We start from the raw sequence: 23,604 nt of genomic DNA, 5'->3' as shown, positions 1-23,604 counted from the left end.
TCTTCCATCCCCTTTACCAGTTTAGTTGCAGTCTCTGCACTTTCTCCAGCTCATTAATATCCCTCTTAAGGACTGGAGCCCAAAACTGCACCGCATACTCAAGGTGAGGCCTTACCAGGGACCTATAAAGGGGCAAAATTATGTTCTCATCCCTTGAGTCAATGCCCTTTTTTATACAAGACAGCACTTTATTTGCTGTAGTAGCCACAGAATGACACTGCCTGGCATTAGACAACTTGTTATCAACAAAAACCCCTAGATCCTTCTCCATTAAGGATCCCCCCAACACACTACCATTCAGTAGATAGTTCGCGTTTATATTATTCCTACCAAAATGCATAACTTTGCACTTATCAACATTGAACCTCATTTTCCAGTTTGCTGCCCAGTTTTCCAATTTTGTCAAATCGCTCTGCAAAGCGGCAGCATCCTGCATGGAACTTATAGTTTTGCACAATTTTGTGTCATCAGCAAAAATAGAAACAGTACTGTCTATGCCCACCTCCAGGTCATTAATAAACAAGTTAAAAAGCAAAGGCCCAAGGACTGACCCCTGCGGTACTCCACTAACCACACTGGCCCAATTAGAAAATGTTCCATTTACCACCACTCTTTGTACTCTATCCTTCAGCCAGTTCTCTATCCAATTACAAATATTATGTTCTAGGCCAATATTCCTTAATTTGATCATTAACCTTCTGTGCGGTACTGTATCAAACGCTTTAGCAAAATCTAAGTAGATGACATCAACTGCCATTCCAGCATCGAGGTTCCTACTCACCTCCTCATAAAAGGCGACTAAATTAGTCTGGCAAGATCTGTTACGCATAAAACCATGCTGGCACAAACTAATAGTATTGTGAACTGCAATGTATTCAAGTACCCTATCCCTTATTACCCCTTCCAAAATTTTTCCTACTACTGATGTCAGACTAACAGGCCTATAGTTTTCAGGCTGAGAACGGGATCCCTTTTTAAATAACGGCACCACATTAGCAATCCGCCAGTCTCTCGGCACCATGCCAGACCTCAATGAATCCTGACAAATTAAGTGAAGAGGTTTGGCAATCACAGCGCTCAGCTCATTTAATACCCTGGGATGAATCCCATCCGGTCCTGGACCTTTGTTTACCTTTACATGTTCAAGTGGCTCGAGGGGAAACATGTTGCTCCCCAAACCCTTGGATGTTGCTCCCAGTGCCCCCAAACCAGGGAGTTATTTTTGAATTCCTGACTTGGGGGCAAGTTTAGGTTGAATAAAAACCAGATTTACTACCAAATAAAGCCCCTGTAAGCTGATAGTGTGCATAGAGGCCCCTAATAGCCAATCTTAGCCCTTATTTGGCTCCTCCATGAACTTTTATGATGCTTGTGTTGTTTTCCAAGACTTTTTACATTTGATTGGCTCACAAGTAAGAAAGGTTGGGAATCCCTGTTTTAATATATGACTAGACATTGGTAGTTTTAGTGGAAATTAGTTTATTTGTGGTTTAAAAAACTCTAAAACCACCAAAATCCGAATGTCGATAAATGGGCCTCCCTGCATTGCAGAGGCATGCTTTCTGTATGACATTTATACATAGGGGTTACAATAAGGTTTGTTGTCGTATAGCGAGCCATATGTTGACAGTAACTGTGGTATCTTCATTTGACTGATATCCTTTATTTTCTAACGTGAGTTTAGCAAGGCATATAACTATTTTTCTAGGGTACATAGGGACACATTACATTTACAGTCAGTGTGATTGGGTAGAACCCAAATGCAATGGTTTAAAAGTGCATGAAAATGCACCTTGTTTGTGGAATTATTGTAGGTAAAAATAATTTTTGGTATAGTTTTCTTAATTTGTTACCAGGAAATGTTCAATGTGTGAAATATATTTCCCTTTAACCTTGCCATTTATACAACGATCAAGGCAAGTACTCATCAGCTTTAGTGAGCAAAAGTAAATCTGTGATTACTGCATGATCTGAGGCACAGTCTTCCTGTGGCTTGTCTTTTGTAATATATCCGTAAACGGGGACCATTAGTAAAGAAACTTCTATATGTATGTTTGCTTGCTAGAGAATTTATGAATCTGTCATCAATATTTAATGAAAAATAATCTAGCTTTAAGCTTCACATTCCACCTGCTGTTGTGCTGTGTTTTACACCATAGTATGTATATAGGGCTATATTATCCAGACCTTCTTTTGTAGTGTTTTTTTTTAACCAATATAATAGCTTAATATTTAATTTTAGCAAAATGAATACATATACATAGTTGTTCAGTTGTTGGGAAATGTATAAATGTACTAAGTTGCAGCTTTCTGTATGGTATCCATGCACAATTCTTCATGTGCTACCTACATGCACGTTTTTGGGGATCAGACAACCAGGACACAGCTTGAGGTCAGACCTTGTTGGCACATTGTCCCCTGTGAGCTGTTGTGTGTTCTGTAGATTGGCATACAGCTCCTGCACTGTGATCTCATGTATAAAACATGTAGTGAGCAAAGTCATGAGTATGTCACTGTGGAAGCTTCCCCCGAACAAAGATGGTGATCTGTTCTTACCTTTCCACAAACTGTACTTAAGGGAACCACGTTGTGCTAAATGTTGATATATAATGGTTTAAGTGAAAAAAATGTGTTTCTGCATGTGGATTCTGAGTTATACTGTAGGTTTCCGTCTTCAATTCCATCACTTAAACTTGAGTCAGAATGGTAAAGAGGAATGACCAGTTATGTAAGGACAAAGGCACACCTTGGTCAAGCTGATCCTCTTTGCCTTATGTATATGTGAATAGGGCATTTTAATGTATTTTATTTATCCTTTACTTTTTTTTGCTGTTGGAACACCTTATTGCACTTATACCTGATGCAGAATTGATATACTTGACTGTGATCCTATACTTTACGATGTTTACACTTTCTCGTAATATGATAGCTTAAGGCATTTGTTAATACTTTACTCTGTTGGAAAGTGAAGACCAGACAGGTGTTCGAGATGCATTTCACAAGATCTTATCTTCCATTTCCTGATTCAGCTTGTCCCCCTTGATAGTCCAAGGAGGGAAGGTAATATAAAATGTCCAACAAAACGTCTGAAGTTACCTTACTACTGGAATTATTGTAAATCTTTGGTGGTAAAACACATGTATAATGCAGTAGCCTGAATATGCCTTTCAAGGAAACTTCAGACTACTACATGATACATATATTTTGCCACTGATGATTTACATTAATCCTTGATGGTTTGGTTGGAATGTTTGGTTGCTGGACAGGATTAAGCACAGATGACAAAATGTCCTGTTTGCCATAGCCCTTTAATGTCAGGTTTTATTTATCGATTATCCAAACACACCATACACATTTAATAAATATTTTCTCCAGTCAGTTTCAGATATCTTTATTCCCAGCTACAGAGCAGCCAAACAAAATAAAAACTCTTCACACATACTGGTGAACTTTCTTATTTACAGATAGATCAAACCAGCCAGAATAAAAGTTTCTGCTAGGGAACAGTATATGCAAAAACATCTCATATCATACACACATATAATTCATTAGTGACTGGCCAGTCTACTTAAAAATCAATAAATTACAAATACAATAAAAAATATACAGGTATAGGACCTATTATCCAGAATTCTCAGGACCTGGGGTTTTCCGGAAAAGGGATCATCTTGTAATTTGGATCTCTGTAACTTAAGTCTGCTAAAAATCATTTAAATGTTGAATAAACCCAATAGGATGGTTTTGCTTCCAATAAGGATTAAATATATCTTAGTTGGGATCAAGTACAAGGTACTGGTTTCTAATTACAGAGAAAAAGGAAATCATTTTTAAAAATTGGAATTATAATGGAGTCTATGGGAGATGGCCTTTCCATAATTCGGAACTTTCTGGATAACAGGTTTCCGGATAAGGGATCCCATACCTGTACATAAAAAAAACTATTAAAACAAATGGACTACTTAATTTAAAGACACATTCATCAGAAAAAAATTGAATAAAGTGCACTGTGACAAAAAAACTGATATTATAGAGATCTCTCAGTACACAGTTGTAGTTCAACAGCCTCCTCCTTATGCAGTGTGATAATATGAAAGTGCCATATGTTGGAGTGTCTCTCTCTGACAAAAACGCTGCAAAAACTACAGCTGGCAAACTATCATTTTTTTTTATTTTGCAGCATTTTTGTCACTAAGAGAGAGAGAGTAATACACTCCAACATATGGTACTTTCATATTATCGCATTGCATAACAAGGAGGTTGTTGAACTACAACTGTTTATGGAGAGATCTCTATAATATCAGGTTTTTGTCACAGTGCGCTTTTTCAATTTTTTATGATGTATTTTTTATGAATTTGTCTTTGAATTAAATGGTCCATGTATGTTTATTGTACAGGTATCGGACCCCTTATCCGGAAACCTGTTATCCAGAAAGCTCCGAATTACGGAATGCCCGTCTCCCATAGACTCCATTTTAATCAAATAATTCAGAATTTTAAAACTGATTTCCTTTTTCTATGTAGAAATAAAACAGAACCTTGTAATTGATTCCAACTAAGATATAATTAATCCTTATTGGATGCAAAACAATCCTATTGGGTTTAATCAATGTTTTTTTGATTTTTTAGTAGACTTAAGGTATTGAGATCCAAATTACGGAAAGACCCCTTATCCGGAATACCCTTGGTCCCGAGCATTCTGGATAATGGGTCCTATACCTGTATTTGTAATTTATTGATTCTTAAGTAAACTGGCCAGTCACTAATGAATTATATGTGTTTATGATATAAAATAAAGGATATCTGAATTCCACATTGAGTTGTTTTTGCATATCCTACAGTAAAAAATATATTTAGTATATCTGTATGTTTTTGCTTCTGTTGATCATATTCCATGTACAACATCTTTCTTTTAGAGAGAACAGCCTCATTTAGCCAAGTCTTTTTACTGTAAGTTAGGTCTGCTATTCCTTTACTTTGCCTTTTTTAACTTTAATATATGTGGTGCACCCTAATATACCGGTAAGTGGTGCACCCTATATGCAGTCTAAGTAGTGCTCTGTCCTTTGCATCTCTTATTTATGGTTATCTCAACTTCTATGAGCATATTAAGGGATGTTTGTGACCTTCTGTAAGCCCCCGTTGTTTATGGCAGTAGGCAAAAATTACAACTTAACTAAACTCATCTCTTCTATTGCTTGAAGCCGGATGTGATATAGTTAAGGAGGACTTGTTACTAAAAGCACAGTGCAAGTAATTTGACTGATGCCTGGTCAATAATTAGCCAGAAAAATATTTGGCAGGTTTGAAATTCAATTGGGCACTGAACACATAAGCACCAAGATCTCTGTATGCCCTGGGCCAATTATTGGATCAGTACAATTTGGCCATATGCATGAGTGGGAAGGTAGAAATGGAGACTGATGAGGTCCCACATAAATTATATACTGCATTTTGCTAACCTGTGTAGGAATAGTTTAGAAATGGCATGATTGTAAAGAAAGACCTTTATTGGGGCAGGTATGGGATCCCTTATCCGGAAACCGAATTCAAATTGTACCACCCACTGTGACCTACAGCACTTATATTTGCCTATTTGTGTCTGTTAGTTACCCCTCCCATATAGATTGTAAGCTCTACGGGGCAGGGACCTCCATCCTCTTGTGTCTTTGACTCTTATCTTATTGCAACTGTATCTTGTATTTATTGTTATACTTTGTATTTATCTATTATTATCTTAATAGCCCCCTGTTTGTATTAATGTATTCTACTGTACAGCGCTGCGTACATAAGTAGTGCTTTATAAATAAAGATATACATACATACATACATACATACATACTTGATCCCAACTAAGATATAATGAATCCTTATTGGAGGCAAAGCAATGCTACTGGGTTTATTCAATATTTAAATTATTTTTAGCAGACTTAAGTTATAGAGATCCAAATTACGTAAAGATCCCTTATCCAGAAAACCCCAGGTCCTGTGCATTCCGGATAACAGGGCCCATACCTGTATATGTGTTTTTTTGTTTTTTTTTTTATAAATAGATATGTACTTTCAGAGTAATTTAAATGTGGAAAACACAATCTCATACCTTATGGACTATCCAAATCTAAGCCATTGTGTTAGATGTGTCTAATAAAGATTAGGTTTGAGTTAGTGCATTAAGGCCTTGTTGTTCAGTCGATGTGGTTGCATTTAGCGATGTTATATAAAGCGTTAGGATCTATTATCCAGAATGCTTGTGACCTGGAGTTTTCCAGAAAAGTGATCTTTCCATAATTTGGATCTCCATACCTTAAGTCTGCTAAATCATTTAAACATTGAATAAACCCGACAGGATTGTTTTGTCAATACTATGGATTCAGGTTATTTAAGACCAAGTACAAGATCATTTTTTATTTTTACAGTCCTCTTTTTCTGCAAATCTTTACAGACATTTTTGCAGCTATCAACAAAATCTGTTTTTACTTTAAAGGAACATCATCTTGGATGCTGGGGGCCCATTGAGGTCCATCATCAACACTGCACCCTGATAGCCCTACATTTTATTTTTGCCAGATTGGTTGAAAGAAACCTTAGAAATTGTGTGGGTCACCAGGTAAGCTGCTTGAATTGTTGCTAGTACATGGAAAGCATATTTTAGACCTGAAGTGACACTTAGGGGCAGATTTATCAAAGTATGATTTTGGGATTTTTAAAAGTATAATTGGGAAAAAATTAGGATCAACTACGATAATTTATGATGTGTGTTAATTGCGCGGAAATTCAGATCGCGGTTGTACGAAAATTTTGTGGTTGCAATCCGAAAGTTACAAAATTTTTGTATCCGAACGAATGTAAGCAGCACGTTTCTGACTTTGAAATGTCAATGCATGATTTTGGAAGCCTCCCATAGGACTCAATGGCACTCTGCAGCTCCAACCCGGCCCAAGGAAAGCCTTCCATAGGGCTCAATGGCACTCTGTAGCTCCAACCTGGCCCAAGGAAAGTCTCCCATAGGGCTCAATGGCACTCTGCAGCTCCAACCCGGCCCAAGGAAAGTCTCCCATAGGGCTCAATGGCACTCTGCAGCTCCAACCCGACCCAAGGAAAGTCTCCCATAGGGCTCAATGGCACTCTGCAGCTCCAACCTGGCCCAAGGAAAGTCTCCCATAGGGCTCAATGGCACTCTGCAGCTCCAACCCAGCCCAAGGAAAGTCTCCCATAGGGCTCAATGGCACTCTGCAGCTCCAACCTGGCCCAAGGAAAGTCTCCCATAGGGCTCAATGGCACTCTACAGCTCCAACCTCGCCCAAGGAAAGCCTCCCATAGGGCTCAATGGCACTCTGCAGCTCTAACCCGGCCCAAGGAAAGTCTCCCATAGGGCTCAATGGCACTCTGCAGCTCTAACCCGGCCCAAGGAAAGTCTCCCATAGGGCTCAATGGCACTCTGCAGCTCTAACCCGGCCAAAGGAAAGTCTCCCATAGGGCTCAATGGCACTCTGCAGCTCCAACCTGGCCCAAGGAAAGTCTCCCATAGGGCTCAATGGCACTCTGCAGCTCCAACCCGGCCCAAGGAAAGTCTCCCATAGGGCTCAATGGCACTCTGCAGCTCTAACCCGGCCAAAGGAAAGTCTCCCATAGGACTCAATGGCACTCTGCAGCTCCAACCTGGCCCAAGGAAAGTCTCCCATAGGGCTCAATGGCACTCTGCAGCTACAACCTGGCCCAAGGAAAGTCTCCCATAGGGCTCAATGGCACTCTGCAGCTCCAACCTGGCCCAAGGAAAGTCTCCCATAGGGCTCAATGGCACTCTGCAGCTCCAACCTGGCCCAAGGAAAGTCTCCCATAGGGCTCAATGGCACTCTGGGAGACTTTCCTTGGGCCGGGTTGGAGCTGCAGAGTGCCATTGAGCCCTATGGGAGACTTTCCTTGGGCCGGGTTGGAGCTGCATAGGGCTCAATGGCACTCTGCAGCTCCAACCTGGTCCAAGGAAAGTCTCCCATAGGGCTCAATGGCACTCTGCAGCTCCAACCTGGCCCAAGGAAAGTCTCCCATAGGGCTCAATGGCACTCTGCAGCTCCAACCTGGCCCAAGGAAAGTCTCCCATAGGGCTCAATGGCACTCTGCAGCTCCAACCTGGCCCAAGGAAAGTCTCCCATAGGGCTCAATGGCACTCTGCAGCTCCAACCTGGCCCAAGGAAAGTCTCCCATAGGGCTCAATGGCACTCTGCAGCTCCAACCTGGCCCAAGGAAAGTCTCCCATAGGGCTCAATGGCACTCTGCAGCTCCAACCCGGCCCAAGGAAAGTCTCCCATAGGGCTCAATGGCACTCTGCAGCTCCAGCCCGGCCCAAGGGAAGTCCTCCCATAGGGCTCAATGGCACTCTGCAGCTCCAACCCGGCCCAAGGAAAGTCTCCCATAGGATTCAATAGCACTCTGCAGCTCCAACCTGGCCAAAAGAAAGTCACAATACCGAAGCTTAAATGAATTATGAAACTTTCATAGTCGTTGCGATAAATATGATTTTTTTGCACAAATTGACATAAAGCACAAAAAAATTGCGTAATTTAACGAAAATATTGTAGAGATCACGCAAAGTTCTAAAAGTTAGAAAAAATACAAATTTTTCTCAATCGTACTCATTCGGACTTTGATAAATGTGGCTGGCACACATTTTAAGAATTTATTAATCTTGGCTAAAACCATAATTTAAGTTGTGGCTTCTCTAGGGAAAAAAAGTTTATAGTATTAGGGCCATGAAGAAAAAGTCTGCTTTTTATAAGATTTGTATTAATACAAAAGGAACAAGGGGCAATATATACATATATTCACTAAAGTCATAAGCTTTGATAGTGCTTTAAGAAATAACAAACCACCTGCTGAATTGCTACATACACCAGAGGGGGAAATTTTCTCTGTTAACTAGGTTTTGTGGGGCCCCCCAGGAAGAGGAACTTTCAGTGCCCCCGCCATTTATATTAGTCAATGGCAATAACAATATTAAATATACATTTTTTTCTTTTTGAAGTAAGAATAACATATATGGACTGACTAAACTTCTGGTAGAACAATGGTCCTAATCTCCGCAGAAACAGGCAACAGGACAAGTTATCAAGAAGGCACCGTGGTCCACCACAAAAACTAGCCCTACCTATGTCCAGTCTTGTGCTAATTGTGCTACTGGAGCATTGGCCTAAACCTGGCAATCCTAATAAATGTAACCACACAGTACCCCTGACACAAACCATTAACCAAAAAAAAAAATTCAAGTTGCACAGGTCAGACAGCCAGAACCGAGGACTGTCTCTCACTATTGCTGCTGCTACTAACTGCGCCAGAACAAGAAGCGGGAATACCCCTTGGTGGGTTCCCTCCCTCCCAGACCCGCTAGTTCATACACTCCCTCCCTTTCAGTCCCTCCGCCCACTTGTTCCCTTCCTCCTAGTCCTGTCCCGGAATAGCAGGGAGTCCTAGTCCCGGCCGCGCATTTGCTCGCTCCCTCCCTACCTCTGTCCGTTTGCTTCCTCCCTCCTAGTCCCGCCCGCTCGTTCACTCCCTTCCAGTCCCTCCGCCCACTCTGCTTAGAGCTGACGATTGTGGGGGCCTTTCCGGACTCGCACCCCCCTCTGCATTGCGGGGGCCTTATTTATGCCAGTTAATGTTCTATTAGTTTTTGCAGAACTTCTTTGTTTCCTCTTTCTGCTGAACTTTATGTTCAGCAAACATCTGGGATCTGGGGGTGTATTGCCACTTCTTCATTTAATAAAATGTCAAAGTATTATTTACTTGCTGATGAGACATTCAGAAAACTCTGCTAGTGAATTCCCATGTTGTGTTACTTTAGGACTCTATATGCACTACATATTCTACTATGGAAAGAGGAGGAATGTCAGTATCAGCAAAGTATCTCAAGCCCTCACACTGTATGTAACTAACTGCGGTATGTTGCTCAGTGCAATTTTGTTGCTGATTCTGTCCTGTGGTTTGTTGAACACAAGATAAAAAAAAGGCCCCATGATACAAAAAGATAGTGAAAAAATGCAGACAAGAAGTTTTGGTGTAAGCTCTCTTGTTTTCATCCACAAGGCACTTATTAAGAGTTGATCATTAATGTTAGTTTATTTTTATTACTTATTACACTTGTTAATCTTTAAACTCTTCTTTTCAGTGATGACCATAAGGGACATCTAATATCTTTTTTAAAAAGACAAAAATTCAGAATCACTGTAGGGAAGGGGAAAAAATCTAGACCAGAAAAGGTAAGGCATTTTTTGTTGACATTTAATATTTTATCTAGCAATATAATGACTCAATGTATGTGTTTTAGACGCATCTCCTGTTTGGGTGATGGCACTTGGGGAAATTTGTCACCGGCGGTTAAGTCTGGGCTACTCCAGAATGCTTTCCCTCCCAAGGAAACTTCAGACAACTTTGAAAAATGAATCGCTGCCCATGTCTTTCCTCCAGCAATTTATTGCCAGTGGGAAAGCACTCTGGAGAGATCTCCCCTGTAGTCTAGATTTAACCGCAGGCGATAAATCTCCCGTTGTGCCTTTTCCCTTATATCAAAATGGGGGTAGGTACAACGGAGGAACTACTTAGGCCAATGGATAAAATAAATAAACCTAAAAAACGTGACATGTTTTGTGCTGTCATAGGCTGATTTACTTAACAAATATGGCAGCTACTTAAAGAACAGCCTACCAGTCACATACAAGGCCTTATAGGAACAGTTACCATAAAAATCTGTATTCACAAAACAAACATTAATAATAACAACAGGAGACATAAAAGTCTAAATTTACACCCAGAGAAAATCTAGTATAAGATGTAAAGAATGAATGTAAAAAGCCAAAACATCTCCCTTCTAAGTATTTTTTTTATCGAGTTCCCTCCTTTATGTCCTAAAATATTTAGAGTAAAAGAATATGTAATGTCTTATTGGATAGGTTTTCATGCCCTTGGTACATTGCTTTTCTGTTTATTTTAGTGTGGCACTGGATCCAGGTTATGGTTCAGGATTTGCCAAATCCCAGAATTATGTTGCTGAACCTTTAGAGTTTGGTTTCAGTTTTGCTGAATACTTGTGACAATTGAATGCAACAATTAGGGTGAAGACACACAGAGCTACTAGTAGCAGCTACTTGTGGCTACTAAAACAGACAATGCTGATCATTTACTGATAATTGTCTCTAAGGGCTCTGGCACACGGGGGAGATTAGTCGCCCGCGATTAACTCCCTGTTCGTGGGCGACTAATCTCCCCGAGTTGCCTACCCCTGCCATCCCACCGGCGAACATGTAAGTCGCCGGCGGGATGGCAGACGCGGCGGCGTGATTTTTTTCGGCGATTCCCTGAAATTGCCCCGCCGCGTCTGCCATCCCGCCAGCGACTTACATGTTCGCCGGTGGGATGGCAGGGGTAGGCAACTCGGGGAGATTAGTCGCCCGCGAACAGGGAGTTAATCGCGGGCGACTAATCTCCCCCGTGTGCCAGAGCCCTAAGCGTGTTTTAGCAGAGGCAATTCTCAGTATTGTCTATGGTAGGGTTTTTTCTGGTGTTTAGTAGCCATGAAAAAGTAGCTGCTACTAGTAGCTCTGTGTGTCTTCACCCATATGTGTTCGAAGATGATGACATGTATTTATTTGGTTCTATATAACAGACTGCAAGAATGCGGAGATGTAATTAAACTGGTAAAGGGAATGGAGAAATTAAACTAAGAGGAAATACTATTAAAGATAGGTCTGGTATTGCTCAAGAAGAGGAACGTTCAAGAGTACACATAAATATGGTAAAAGAAAATCTATAAAAATGAAGGACCCAGCACTGTGCATCTGAAATAATTATCAATCTACAGAAAGTGGGCTTCATTTTACTTTTCTCATAGATTTAAAGCTACCGAAACATCCATCCATTAATCTTTTATAATGTATGTATGCATCATATGTAGTCCATAATTCTTCCAATTGTACTGCTTTGTACCTAGGAAATCTAAAAGATATTTATTTTGAGATGACCATATCAAACCTTTTAACCAGCAAAACATAAAAACTGCATTATTTTGTTCACCAGCGATTTGAATGCATGCCTACAGCAATATATATTTATTTTTTTAGGCCAGTGTGCCTTCTGGCAGCACTAAGTAACATCAGAAAGGTTTAACTGTACCAGAGAGCTCTAAACAATAAGATAACTAGATCATTCCTAGATGTGGGGATTCTTGAAAATAGAGCCTCCAGGGCTCCAATGACATGAATACATCATGGCAATACTTTTTAAAGGCACTTATAGAGGGCTGCATAAAAGAGGTATTGTAGATGTCTAAGTAGATGGCTATAGAAAGTCTCAGCAACCCAACTTAGACCTATGTTTGTTTATGTGATCAAAACAAACGTGATCAAATGCTCGATTGCCTGTTGTCTTCCATGAACAACTGTGGTATGCAGTAGAATAAAGCATATGAGTCTTGTTTTAAAGCAGTGAATTAGCTGGTACAGGTATAGGACCTGTTATCCAGAATGCTCGGGACCTGGGGTTTTCTGGAAAAGAGATCTTTCCGTAATTTGGATCTCCATAACTTAAGTCTACTAAAAATCATTTAAATATTGAATAAACCAAATAGAATTGTTTTGCCTCCAATAAGGATTAATTATATCTTAGTTGGGATCAAGTACAGGTACTGTTTTATTATTACAGAGAAAAGGGAATCATTTAACCATTAAATAAACCCAATAGGACTGTTCTGCCCCCAATAAGGGGTAATTATATCTTAGTTGGGATCAAGTACAGGTACTGTTTTATTATTACAGAGAAAAGGGAATCATTTAACCATTAAATAAACCCAATAGGACTGTTCTGCCCCCAATAAGGGGTAATTATATCTTAGTTGGGATCAAGTACAGGTACTGTTTTATTATTACAGAGAAAAGGGAATCATTTAACCATTAAATAAACCCAATAGGACTGTTCTGCCCCAATAAGGGGTAATTATATCTTAGTTGGGATCAAGTACAGGTACTGTTTTATTATTACAGAGAAAAGGGAATCATTTAACCATTAAATAAACCCAATAGGGCTGTTCTGCCCCCAATAATGGGTTATTATATCTTATTTGATCAAGTACAGGTACTGTTTTATTATTACAGAGAAAAGGGAATCATTTAACCATTAAATAAACCCAATAGGGCTGTTCTGCCCCCAATAATGGGTTATTATATCTTATTTGATCAAGTACAGGTACTGTTTTATTATTACAGAGAAAAGGGAATCATTTAACCATTAAATAAACCCAATAGGACTGTTCTGCCCCCAATAAGGGGTAATTATATCTTAGTTGGGATCAAGTACAGGTACTGTTTTATTATTACAGAGAAAAGGGAATCATTTAACCATTAAATAAACCCAATAGGGCTGTTCTGCCCTCAATAAGGGGTAATTATATCTTAGTTGGGATCAAGTACAGGTACTGTTTTATTATTACAGAGAAAAGGGAATCATTTAACCATTAAATAAACCCAATAGGACTGTTCTGCCCCCAATAAGGGGTAATTATATCTTAGTTGGGATCAAGTACAAGGTACTGTTTTATTATTACAGGGAAAAAGGAAATCATTTTTAAGAATTAGAATTATTTGCTTATAATGGAGTCTATGGGAGATGGCCTTTCCGTAATTCGGAACTTTCTTGATAAGGGATCCCATACCTGTACTGTTTCTGCATATACAGTAAACAGTTTCATACTGTAATATGTATAAGAATTACAGCATATTGGATGTATAGGATTTTCATTATAAGGTGGGAAACCCATCAGGCAGATGTTTGCCCTGTTAGATAAAAAGCCGATTAGCAAGTGTTATTGAAAAATGGTGCTTGATGATTTATTTACTGTTGTTAACAGCAATAACCTCCCTTTGTGTGTAGCAAGATAATTTTCCATATTTCCATTAAGCAGCCCAGAGCCCCTGGGCACTGTGAAATAAATTACCGAGAAAGCATATGGGAAAAAGATATGGAACCCCAGGGATAGCTGTGCACTCATGAATGTTCACTATTACAGGGTTATAGTTTTTTCTGAGCCGGCAGATTAATCTTATCCACTGTAACATTTTCACAAACTGATTCCAGTGTTTATACATTTTTGGTTCCTTTTCATACAAAATAACAGTATGCCTTTAAGTTTGATACTAAATTAGAATTAACCAAAGCAATTAAAACAGGATTTACTTAAAGTAAAAAATATTGTGTCTCCACATCTTCTGCATAACAAAGGTAAACAATATTATTGGAGGTTGTGAACTTATTGTAGTGGTTTCCATAGCTTCTATAAAAGTGCTAGTAGCTCAGCTTGCAGTTTTACCTATGTAAAGGTGGCCATACACGGCCAATTCTAGCTGCCGATATCGGTCCCTTAGAACGATTCGGCAGCTTATCAGCCCGTGTATGGGGACTAACGATGGGCCTGCCCAACCGATATCTGGCCTGAAATCAGGCAGATCTTGATCGGGCAAGTTTGAAATTTAGATGGATCAGGGCCTGCATCGGCTCAAACCAATACCTATACCCATCGTCCTAATTCGATCATTTGGCCCCAGGGCCAAACAACCGAATTAAAATCTCTAGAAACGTCACGGACAGCCAGAAAATATGTAAAAAGTAAGGTATTCTGGGTTTTAAAGCATGTGAATAAAGACTGAACTTTTTACATATTTTCTGGCTGTCCGTGGTGTTCCGAGAGCCGTTTCTTCTGAGATTTGAATTTGCTTGGGCTACGGGTTCAGGGCTCTAAGCACCCGAACCAAACTTTGTATCGGTGAGTTGTTATTTACCAATGTGATTTCCATTGTGTATGTGCCGGTTATAGGAATACACATATACATAGTATACATACACCCAGGTCAGCATTTACTTTAGGTAAATCTTGGGCCTTTGGTTATAGGCTCGTTAATACATTTTTTAATGTAACCATGTCAGCACATTACATGCATATTTTTCACTTTGTTTAGGTGTGTGTACTGAGGTTTATGTTTGATTTAGTAGTCCAAACAACCGAATTAGCCCGATATGGTGGGGATATCGGGAGAAGATCTGCTGGCTTGGCGACCTGGCCAAGCGAGCGGATCTTAGTGTGTATGGCCACCTTAAGCCTTTACTGACTTTCTAGCCACAGCCTTCTTTATTTTATTGCCTTTTTATAGCCAAAATTTGATGTCATATTGTCAGATTCAATTTGAGGAGAAAAACTTATCTCCTAGTTAAGATCCAATTATCTCACTGACTTCTATTAAGATTTATGTGATAATGTTTAAGATAGATGTTTCTTATTGAATTGCTTCTGGCCAATTATCTCCTTACGGGTAACCAACTGGCAGAACAGGGTAATGGCCAAGAAGTTGTAGGGGTTGAGGTTATTTGGAAATAGCTGAAATTAAATTGGACAGACATAGCTACAGGAAACTTTCCCACACTAGAAAAGCAACAATAACCTGGTGTAATGGAAACTGAAATCATGATTTAAAAAAAGTCTGTTTGATATTAGTTTCTCTGCTGGCAGTTTTAGAGATTATTTAGTTATAGTTTATTATAGGACACAAGTGGTCAAGGCCAACAAGGTCTTTCATGGAGCTCTCTCGAACCACTAAACTTATCATGCAAGTTAGTTTATTTAAAGAAACTGCTGTCAACACCGTCAAAAGTAAATGCAAATGTTCCAAAAAAGTCTTAAAAGTATTTAAGATAAGGTTTTTGGCATGGCATTAGCATTATTTGTTTATCTGCATCAGACGTCTTGCACATATACTATGGGGCTGATTTACTAATCCACGAACGTCCGAAAAGCGTCCGAATGCATTTTTTTCGTAACGATTGGTATTTTGCGACTTTTTCGTGAATTGTCGCGAATTTTTTGAGCGCAATACAAAAAAGTCGCGACAATGCACGAAAGTCGTAATGGCTAAGAAAAAGTAGCGACAATTCACGAAATTTGTAATGGCTATGAAAAGGACGCGACAATTCGCGCACGTCGTACCGGTTACGAAAAAGTCACGACAATTTACGAAAAAGTCGTAATGGCGACGAAAAATATCGCAAAAAATACGAAAAAGTCGCAAAATGTTCGTTTTCCATCCGAATTTTTCTCATTCTGATTCGTGGATTAGTAAATCAGCCCCATTGTATTTGTACAGAATACCGAAAGCTAAGCGAGGGTTTAATGGCTAAATAAAGGTTTCTTCAAAGAATAAAGAATGAGCTAGTAATTATTATCATTCTCTTGCAGATTCTTTCAAGGCATGGCAAGAACTAGAAGCATGGCACCTCCAGAGCCCCTTACAGCTCTGTCCCGTTGGTACCTCTATGCAATTCATGGTTATTTCTGTGAGGTAATGTTTACAGCTGCGTGGGATTTTGTGGTCAACTACAACTGGAAGTTTCCTGGAGTTACCAGTGTGTGGGCCCTATTTATTTATGGTACTTCTATCCTCATTGTAGAGAAGATGTACTTATATTTAAAAGACAAGTGCAACATTTTAATAAGATGTCTTATTTATACTCTGTGGACATACATCTGGGAGTTCAGTACAGGTCTCATTTTACGACAGTTCAATGCCTGCCCCTGGGACTACTCACAGTTTGATTTTGACTTCATGGGTTTGATTACCCTGGAATATGCCATTCCGTGGTTCTGTGCATCTTTCATCATGGAACAACTTGTTATCCGGAACACCCTTCGTTTACGTTTTGATGAACACGCAGAGCCCGGTTCCCCAGTTATGTCCACTGTTTCTATGGCTAATGGTCATGTTAAATGTAATTAATAATCAATACTGTGAATCAGAAATGCAACAGTAATGTCACCATTGTTTCCAAGTCTCAAGGTCTCGTTACGCACAACAAATATACTGTAACTCGCATGGAAGTCTATTTTATTACCATCAATTTGTTTTGGCTGCAAGTGGAAATGTGTCAGTAGCTTATTTTTTCAGCTTGGACCTGAAAGATTTATAAGTACATTTTCTGCCTTCTCTTTAATTACCAAAATATAGCCTATGGTGCAAAAAAAAAACATAATGCTATCAATTAAGTCTTGTTAAATATATACATTTTATTGTTTGGTAAGTCAATATCTACATACCAAACCTTCTGAATTGCCCCATTTGCAATAAAGAGTAATACTTTCCAAAGTGAGAAAGTACTTTATGGCTGTCGTTACATGGGGTAAATTCATCTCCATTATGTTATATTTAATACAAATGCTACTCTGATCAGGAAAGGTATTTATGCTCTTTGTATTCACTGCACATTTTAGCAGAGGGATTATGGGGAAGGGGCTGTGGGGGTGGACAAAATCCATTAAATCATGGCACATGAACAGGTTAAACTAGCGGTTATATCCAACAGTGATATCATTGTTTGCAAGTCAGATCTTGGTTGGAAGAACCTTCTGGTAACTATTGTTTAGAGAAGTTTCGGAGCAAGTGTCTCAGTTTACAGTCGTGCTTTTTTAACCCTTGAGGTAGGTTGAATTTTTTCTGTTTAGAATTAATAGCTGCAGAAATATTACCCTAGCAATTAACGGTGCACAAATAATGTGTCGTAAAACTTTGCAATATATTTATAAAATCTCTTAATCTTACACAAAAGTGTCTTTATAGGGAATCCAGATGAGGTGCTATGATATATGTATAGCAAAAGCAACCTAACAAGAAATAGATGTACTAGGTATTTCTTGCCTTACTGCTTAAGCTTGATGTTAATTTTGGTGAGCTTCTTGCTGAAGGAGCAAATAGATACCTTTATACCTATAGATGCTTATATAAAAGGAATACATTATCGTTTTCTGTTATGGGTGTTCTATGTACACTGCTTGTAATACATACGAACCTTCAGTGCTGTAGAATATGATGACCATTTATAAATAATTAAAAGGATCTGCTCCGGGAGCCACTCATAATAAAAAAAAAAAACTTAAGGAAGAACTAAAACTTAAACATGAACATGGCTAGAAATACCATATTGTATATATTTGAACGTACTGCACCAGCCTAAATTTCAGCATTTCCATAGTTGTAATGATCCTGGCCTTTACAGTTGCCACCAGAGTTCCTCACCTTGGATGTTATCAGAAGTGTTTGCGGCACTGACATGCTCAGTGGGCTCTGAGGTGCTAAGCTTAGGGGTCGTCGCAGATTATGAAACAGAAAAAAGTTTGATGCTACAATAATCAGGGTATAGGAATGATTATTAAAATCTAATGCCATGTAGTAAATATCTGTATTAATGACTAATCATCCTTATATTGTGACCCTACTGGGGCATCTTTGGAGGCACAGATTTTCCCTGCTAAAGGAATGTGGTTGCCTTGGGCTGGTATAGAACCTTAAAACATAATGAACAACATTTCTAGCCTACTTCTTTTAGTTAAGCTTTAGTTCTCCTTTGACTTTTATTATCCATTATTACAAATAAAACAAGCCAATGTTTTGGTCCAAATCTAGGACACCGTCTTCCATTAAAAGCAGGGTATATATACACGCCTAAAACCAAATCCTTACCAAACAATGTGCAGCATCCACCGGAGATGTGACCTGGATCAGAGATCCCACCCACCAAAAGGACAGATGGATATCCCAACATCTCAGGCACTATAAATTTAAGACAAAGAAGGTTAACGGGAATCATTGTATCAAACATCTAGCCATCCAGTGTTACAGAGACAAATACAGCGCCAGGGTTAAGAGTTTTTTCCTCTGAATTAGGGGCACCCAGAGGAATGTCATTATAGTCCTGTTACTTGCAGACCATGCATAATATCCAAAAACTCCCTTATACGTACATCACCTGGAAAAAGGCATGCAAACAGTGCATGTTGCTGCTACTATTGTACGTCTTCCTGTCTTGATATTGCTAACTGAATTTCCCACTCAGAATACTTGCATGGTGATTGCCCATTAAATGTTTGAATGTATTTTTCTTTTATTCTATATGAATACTAACATAAATAAAAGCAAAGGCCCATCAGCCAGCCACTCAGGGTTTTATTACTTCTAGTAAGAATTGTAGATAATGCATCAGCGTTATCTCAAACCAGGCAATAGTGGGGGAAATGAAATTATTTTGATAAAAGATGTGCATGTGTCAGTGGATCAATTAAAGACCAGTTTCCCAACATTTAAAAATACATATTTTTTTGTCTCAATGTGTTATTTTTTAGGGAGAAGTACAGGTATGGAACCTGTTATCCAGTTTGCTAAGGACCTGGGGTTTTCCGGAGAAGCGGTATTTTCATAATTTGGATCTATATACCTTAAGTCTGCCAAAAAGTAATATAAACATTAAATAAACCCAATAGGGCTGTTCTGCCTCCAATAAGGGGTAATTATATCTTAGTTGGGATCAAGTACAGGTTTTGTTTTATTATTACAGAGAAAAGGGAATCATTTAACCATTAAATAAACCCAATAGGCTTGTTCTGCCCCCAATAAGGGGTAATTATATCTTAGTTGGGATCAAGTACAGGTACTGTTTTATTATTACAGAGAAAAGGGAATCATTTAACCATTAAATAAACCCAATAGGACTGTTCTGCCCCCAATAAGGGGTAATTATATCTTAGTTGGGATCAAGTACAAGGTACAGTTTTACTATTATAGAGAAAAAGGAAATAATTTTTAGAAATGTGAATTATTTGATTAAAATCGAGTCAATGGTCTTATCGTGATTCTGAACTTTCTGGATAATGGGTTTCCGGATAAGGGGTCCGACACCTGTATAACAACTGCTCAGAACCCTGATTCATACTGTGGGGCATTTTTACTGTCAAATACGGCATATATTCCAGGCTGTTGAACTACTCCTGCAGAAACACAGCATCCCATCTTATTGTATACACCATCTCCTCCATGCTAATATCCCACAAATGTAATTGCTTTTGTATTGGGGAAATACACTGGCACAATTACATCAGCTAAAGTTTGGCACATAAAGGCTTAGCTGTGATTCTTATCATCTAGTAAATATGTAATGTTCCTGTGAAAATATGCCTGACATATTGGCTTTGGTGGTGAATATTTGTACTTCAGTGAATATGCCCCCATGAATCCGGCACTAAACCTCAATGTACAGTGGGAACACATGGGTGAAAGTGTGTGCAATGGACATAGCTCTGAAAATGTTAATCTTCAACATCTTAATGCCACACACATATATCCTTTGATCTGGATCCTTCATGTTCCAAACAGGAGAAGTATATTTGCTGACATGCAGATGGAGCTAACTTTGGTTTGAGATTGTTCACCATGCTCCCCAGCATGTCTCAGCATACCTGCCAATGCAAAAAAGGTGTAATGATTGATCTATTTAAATGGTTGGACATGGTTAGGCATCTTAGCCAAATGTCTAGATAAAGTTTTCTCTGTCTTTTGCAAAAGAATGACAGTATATAACAGCAGTGACCATAATGATGACCCTAATACTTTGGTTGGAAAAGTGTTAATGGGATGGATATTAATTAACTAAAATCATAAAAGCATTTCTGTATTCACACTCTAAGGGGCTGATTTTTATCAAAGTTTAAATTAGAATTTTTGTCACAACTTTTTTTGAACTAAATAAATTTAGGAATCAGGGCTTTCAGAATTGTTTGATGTTTACTAAGCACAAACAATCTGAAAAACTCACACAACTTCACCATCTAAAACCTTGCAAGTTTAGAAGTCAATAGGAGTTTTCCTAGGCAAAATGTAAGCAACCTTTTTCTTTTTTTGCGAAAGTTTTTAGAGCCATTGAAGATGATGAGTTAATTCATTCATCATCATTCTTTTTGGTTTCATTCAATCAAGTTTTTTTTACATTAGAATTTTTCAATAAATAAGGAGAAATTCCAGTTTGGAAAAAATTCAAGTTTATTTCTATTGAAAAGAATCTAAAATTCACTCTTACAATTGATAAATAAGCCTCCCCGCCATGAGTACTTACATACCACCAAATATACAATATCAAGATGTTGAGGAGATATTGATTGTTGTTCATATACATCCACCACTTGATACAGGGCTGAATATATTATACTATACTTAAAATGATACTGATACAATAAATAGGGCTGCTTTTGTAAGTTGTAAGTAATTGTTACTAGGAATTCTTAAACTTGACTGTTCTGCCACCCTTACTGTCCCTTCTCAGCCTGTCAGTTATAGCTTCTAATGCTAACGGCCTCCTGCTGCACAAATATGGCCGCCCCCTCATAGAGGAACATGGGGGATCAGATAGGTACAGTTAGAGCATAGACCAAATACTTTTATGGGAAAATGATAAATGGCATGCAAAGACAATGTTATGATGTGCAAAAGGTTTCATTTCTGGTGTGAGTATCTCTTTAAAGCAACTTTTCTTTACATTTTCTAAATACAGGTATAGGACCCGTTATCCAGAATGCTCGGGACCAAGGGTATTCCGGAAAAGGGGTCTTTCCATAATTTGGATCTCCATACCTTAAGTCTTCTAAAAAATCTATAAAATATTAATTTACCCCAATAAGATTGTTCTGCCCCCAATAAGGATTAATTATATCTTAATTTGGGATCAATTACAAAGTACTGTTTTATTATTACAGAGAAAAAGGAAATCAGTTTTAAAATTCTGAATTATTTGATTAAAATGGAGTCTGTGGGAGATAGGCTTTCCATAATTCAGGGCTTTCTGGATAGCGGGTTTCCGGATAAGGGGTCCTGATACCTGTAACAGCTTTTTTATTGGTTGACAAATATTGCTAACATTTATGATTTGACGGCGCAGCTCCATGATACAAGTCAAAACTGCTTTTTTGTAGGAAAATAACCCTTTACATTAAAGGAAAAAAAACACGTAGGGGGTGATTTATCAACAGTCGAATTTGATTTTTTTTCTCAATTCAAATTTTTTTTAACTTTTACCCATTGATAAATATGCTTTAAAAAATCCTATAGAAATGAATAGAATGCGGGTGAATTTTCATGTATTAAAACTCCTGTTTTGATAAATCTGCCCCTTAGTTTCATTTTTCTACCTGCAGCTGGCTGAAGAACAAAATACTGATTTGTATGCTATTTGTTACTACTCAGGTGTAAAGTTGCCCATTGTGTCTCAAGGGATTAATGGTTTAGAGGCTGTTAGCATGGGAATCTGAAGAATTATTTCATAAATTTCATCTGTGAATATGGCAATGTATTGTAACAACATGCAAGGTAACGTCAACTAGCCATTAAGCTGAATAAAATTCCAGTCCATCGAGTAAACCATCAGCTACAGCCTGTGTAAATCTCCACATTGTTGGGGTGGAATGCATTAAGCCATAAGCTTTATTATCCAAAATGCTCGGGACCTGGGGGTTTCCATATAAAGGGATCTTTCATTTTAGTCTGGTAAAAATAATTTAACTGTTAATCAACCCAATAGAATCCAATTGGATTCATGGTGTTTAGTTGGGCTCAAGTACACAGTGCTGTTTTATTACTACAGAGAAAAAGGAAATGATTTTTTATATTTAGAATTATCTGCTAAAACTAGGCCCTATAGAAGATGGCCTTCCCCTAATCTGGCACTTTCTGGATAACGGGCTTCCAACAAGCTAGTTTTAACATATTACTACAGGTATGTAGTAAACATAGAAACTATTTGAAGTGACTACAATATCATTAAATGTGATGGTCAGACAAGTGAATAAAGAGAAGAATGAGACTATAGGATTGGAAAATTGCCAAAATAAATCTGGAACTTTAATGTCATGTAACTTGATTTAAATTGCTGGACAACTGAACTGACAATTGTTTGGGTATTGAGATATAAGGCAGTTTCTTTAACTGTTCCTTAATTTGCAAATTGAACTTCAGATGTGGTTCAGTATTTGGCTGAATCTTTGGTCAAAGTCTATTTATTTCATATATATAATGTTTTTTTTAGGTTTTGAACGATAATCTGATCATTTTAATATAAAGTAGATGACAGGTTCCGTGCCAGTATATGATTGATAGGCAGGTGTATGAATGAAGTCCACCGGTTGAATAAAATTGTAAAGAATGAATGACGTGTCCGAGTTTTGTCCAGTGTATTACATTGAATTCCTCATCTTCATGGCATGACTGTTGGTATTAGAAATATAAACAGCTCTATGTGTGACAATTTTACGTTCAGGCCATGGGTATATATTGATAAAAACTAACTGGTGGTGTAGGTAGTAGCTGAGGGTGCATGGCAGCTCAGCTTCACGTTTCCTATATCCCGACACTTGAAACCTAACTTTTTCTACATGCAATTTAACAACATTTTTTAAATTTTCTAAATATTGAATTTGTCTCTGCTGAACCAATCTACAGTGTATGCGAGCCTTGCAATTAATCTTGTAGCTTTCTCTGTTTGCTGTTATAGTTGGAGACATACCAACAGAACTCAAGAAGAGGGTAATACAAAATGGGAAATTCTGGACTTTATTGTAACAAAGTATTTTTTTTAAATCTTGGACTTCAGTATAAATCCTACTGAGTTCAATAAGAGAGAGGGGTTAGCTGGCTACCATAAAAATTCTCAGCATAAAACTATAAAACATGATACAAAAAGGTTTGCGCAAGAAAATTTCACCAAGAATGT

The 23,604-nt window shown here is 38.3% G+C and overlaps 1 protein-coding gene across 11 annotated transcripts in view; it reads left to right on the top strand.

Moving 5' to 3' along the window:
* tmem229b (transmembrane protein 229B) overlaps positions 1-17,948 on the top strand; it is a 52,090-nt gene extending 34,142 nt beyond the window's left edge. For 6 of the 11 annotated variants that reach the window (XM_018096304.2, XM_031890539.1, XM_018096303.2 and 3 more), the window contains 3 exons: positions 6,482-6,604; positions 10,157-10,247; positions 16,262-17,169. In XM_018096304.2, the coding sequence (XP_017951793.1) occupies positions 16,275-16,799 (525 nt within the window). In that variant the 5' untranslated portion in view covers positions 6,482-6,604; positions 10,157-10,247; positions 16,262-16,274 and the 3' untranslated portion in view covers positions 16,800-17,169. Of the gene's footprint in view, positions 1-6,481; positions 6,605-10,156; positions 10,248-16,261 lie in introns of all 11 variants that reach the window. The other 5 variants (XM_018096309.2, XM_012968607.3, NM_001078851.2 and 2 more) reach the window with 4 other exon arrangements.
* The last annotated feature ends 5,656 nt before the right edge of the window (positions 17,949-23,604 follow it).

The sequence above is a fragment of the Xenopus tropicalis genome, chromosome 8 (genome assembly GCF_000004195.4).
Source record: "Xenopus tropicalis strain Nigerian chromosome 8, UCB_Xtro_10.0, whole genome shotgun sequence".
Lineage (NCBI taxonomy): Eukaryota > Metazoa > Chordata > Amphibia > Anura > Pipidae > Xenopus > Xenopus tropicalis.
The sequence above is the reverse complement of the archived record's forward strand: the minus strand, read 5'-3'. Positions and strand labels throughout refer to the sequence as shown.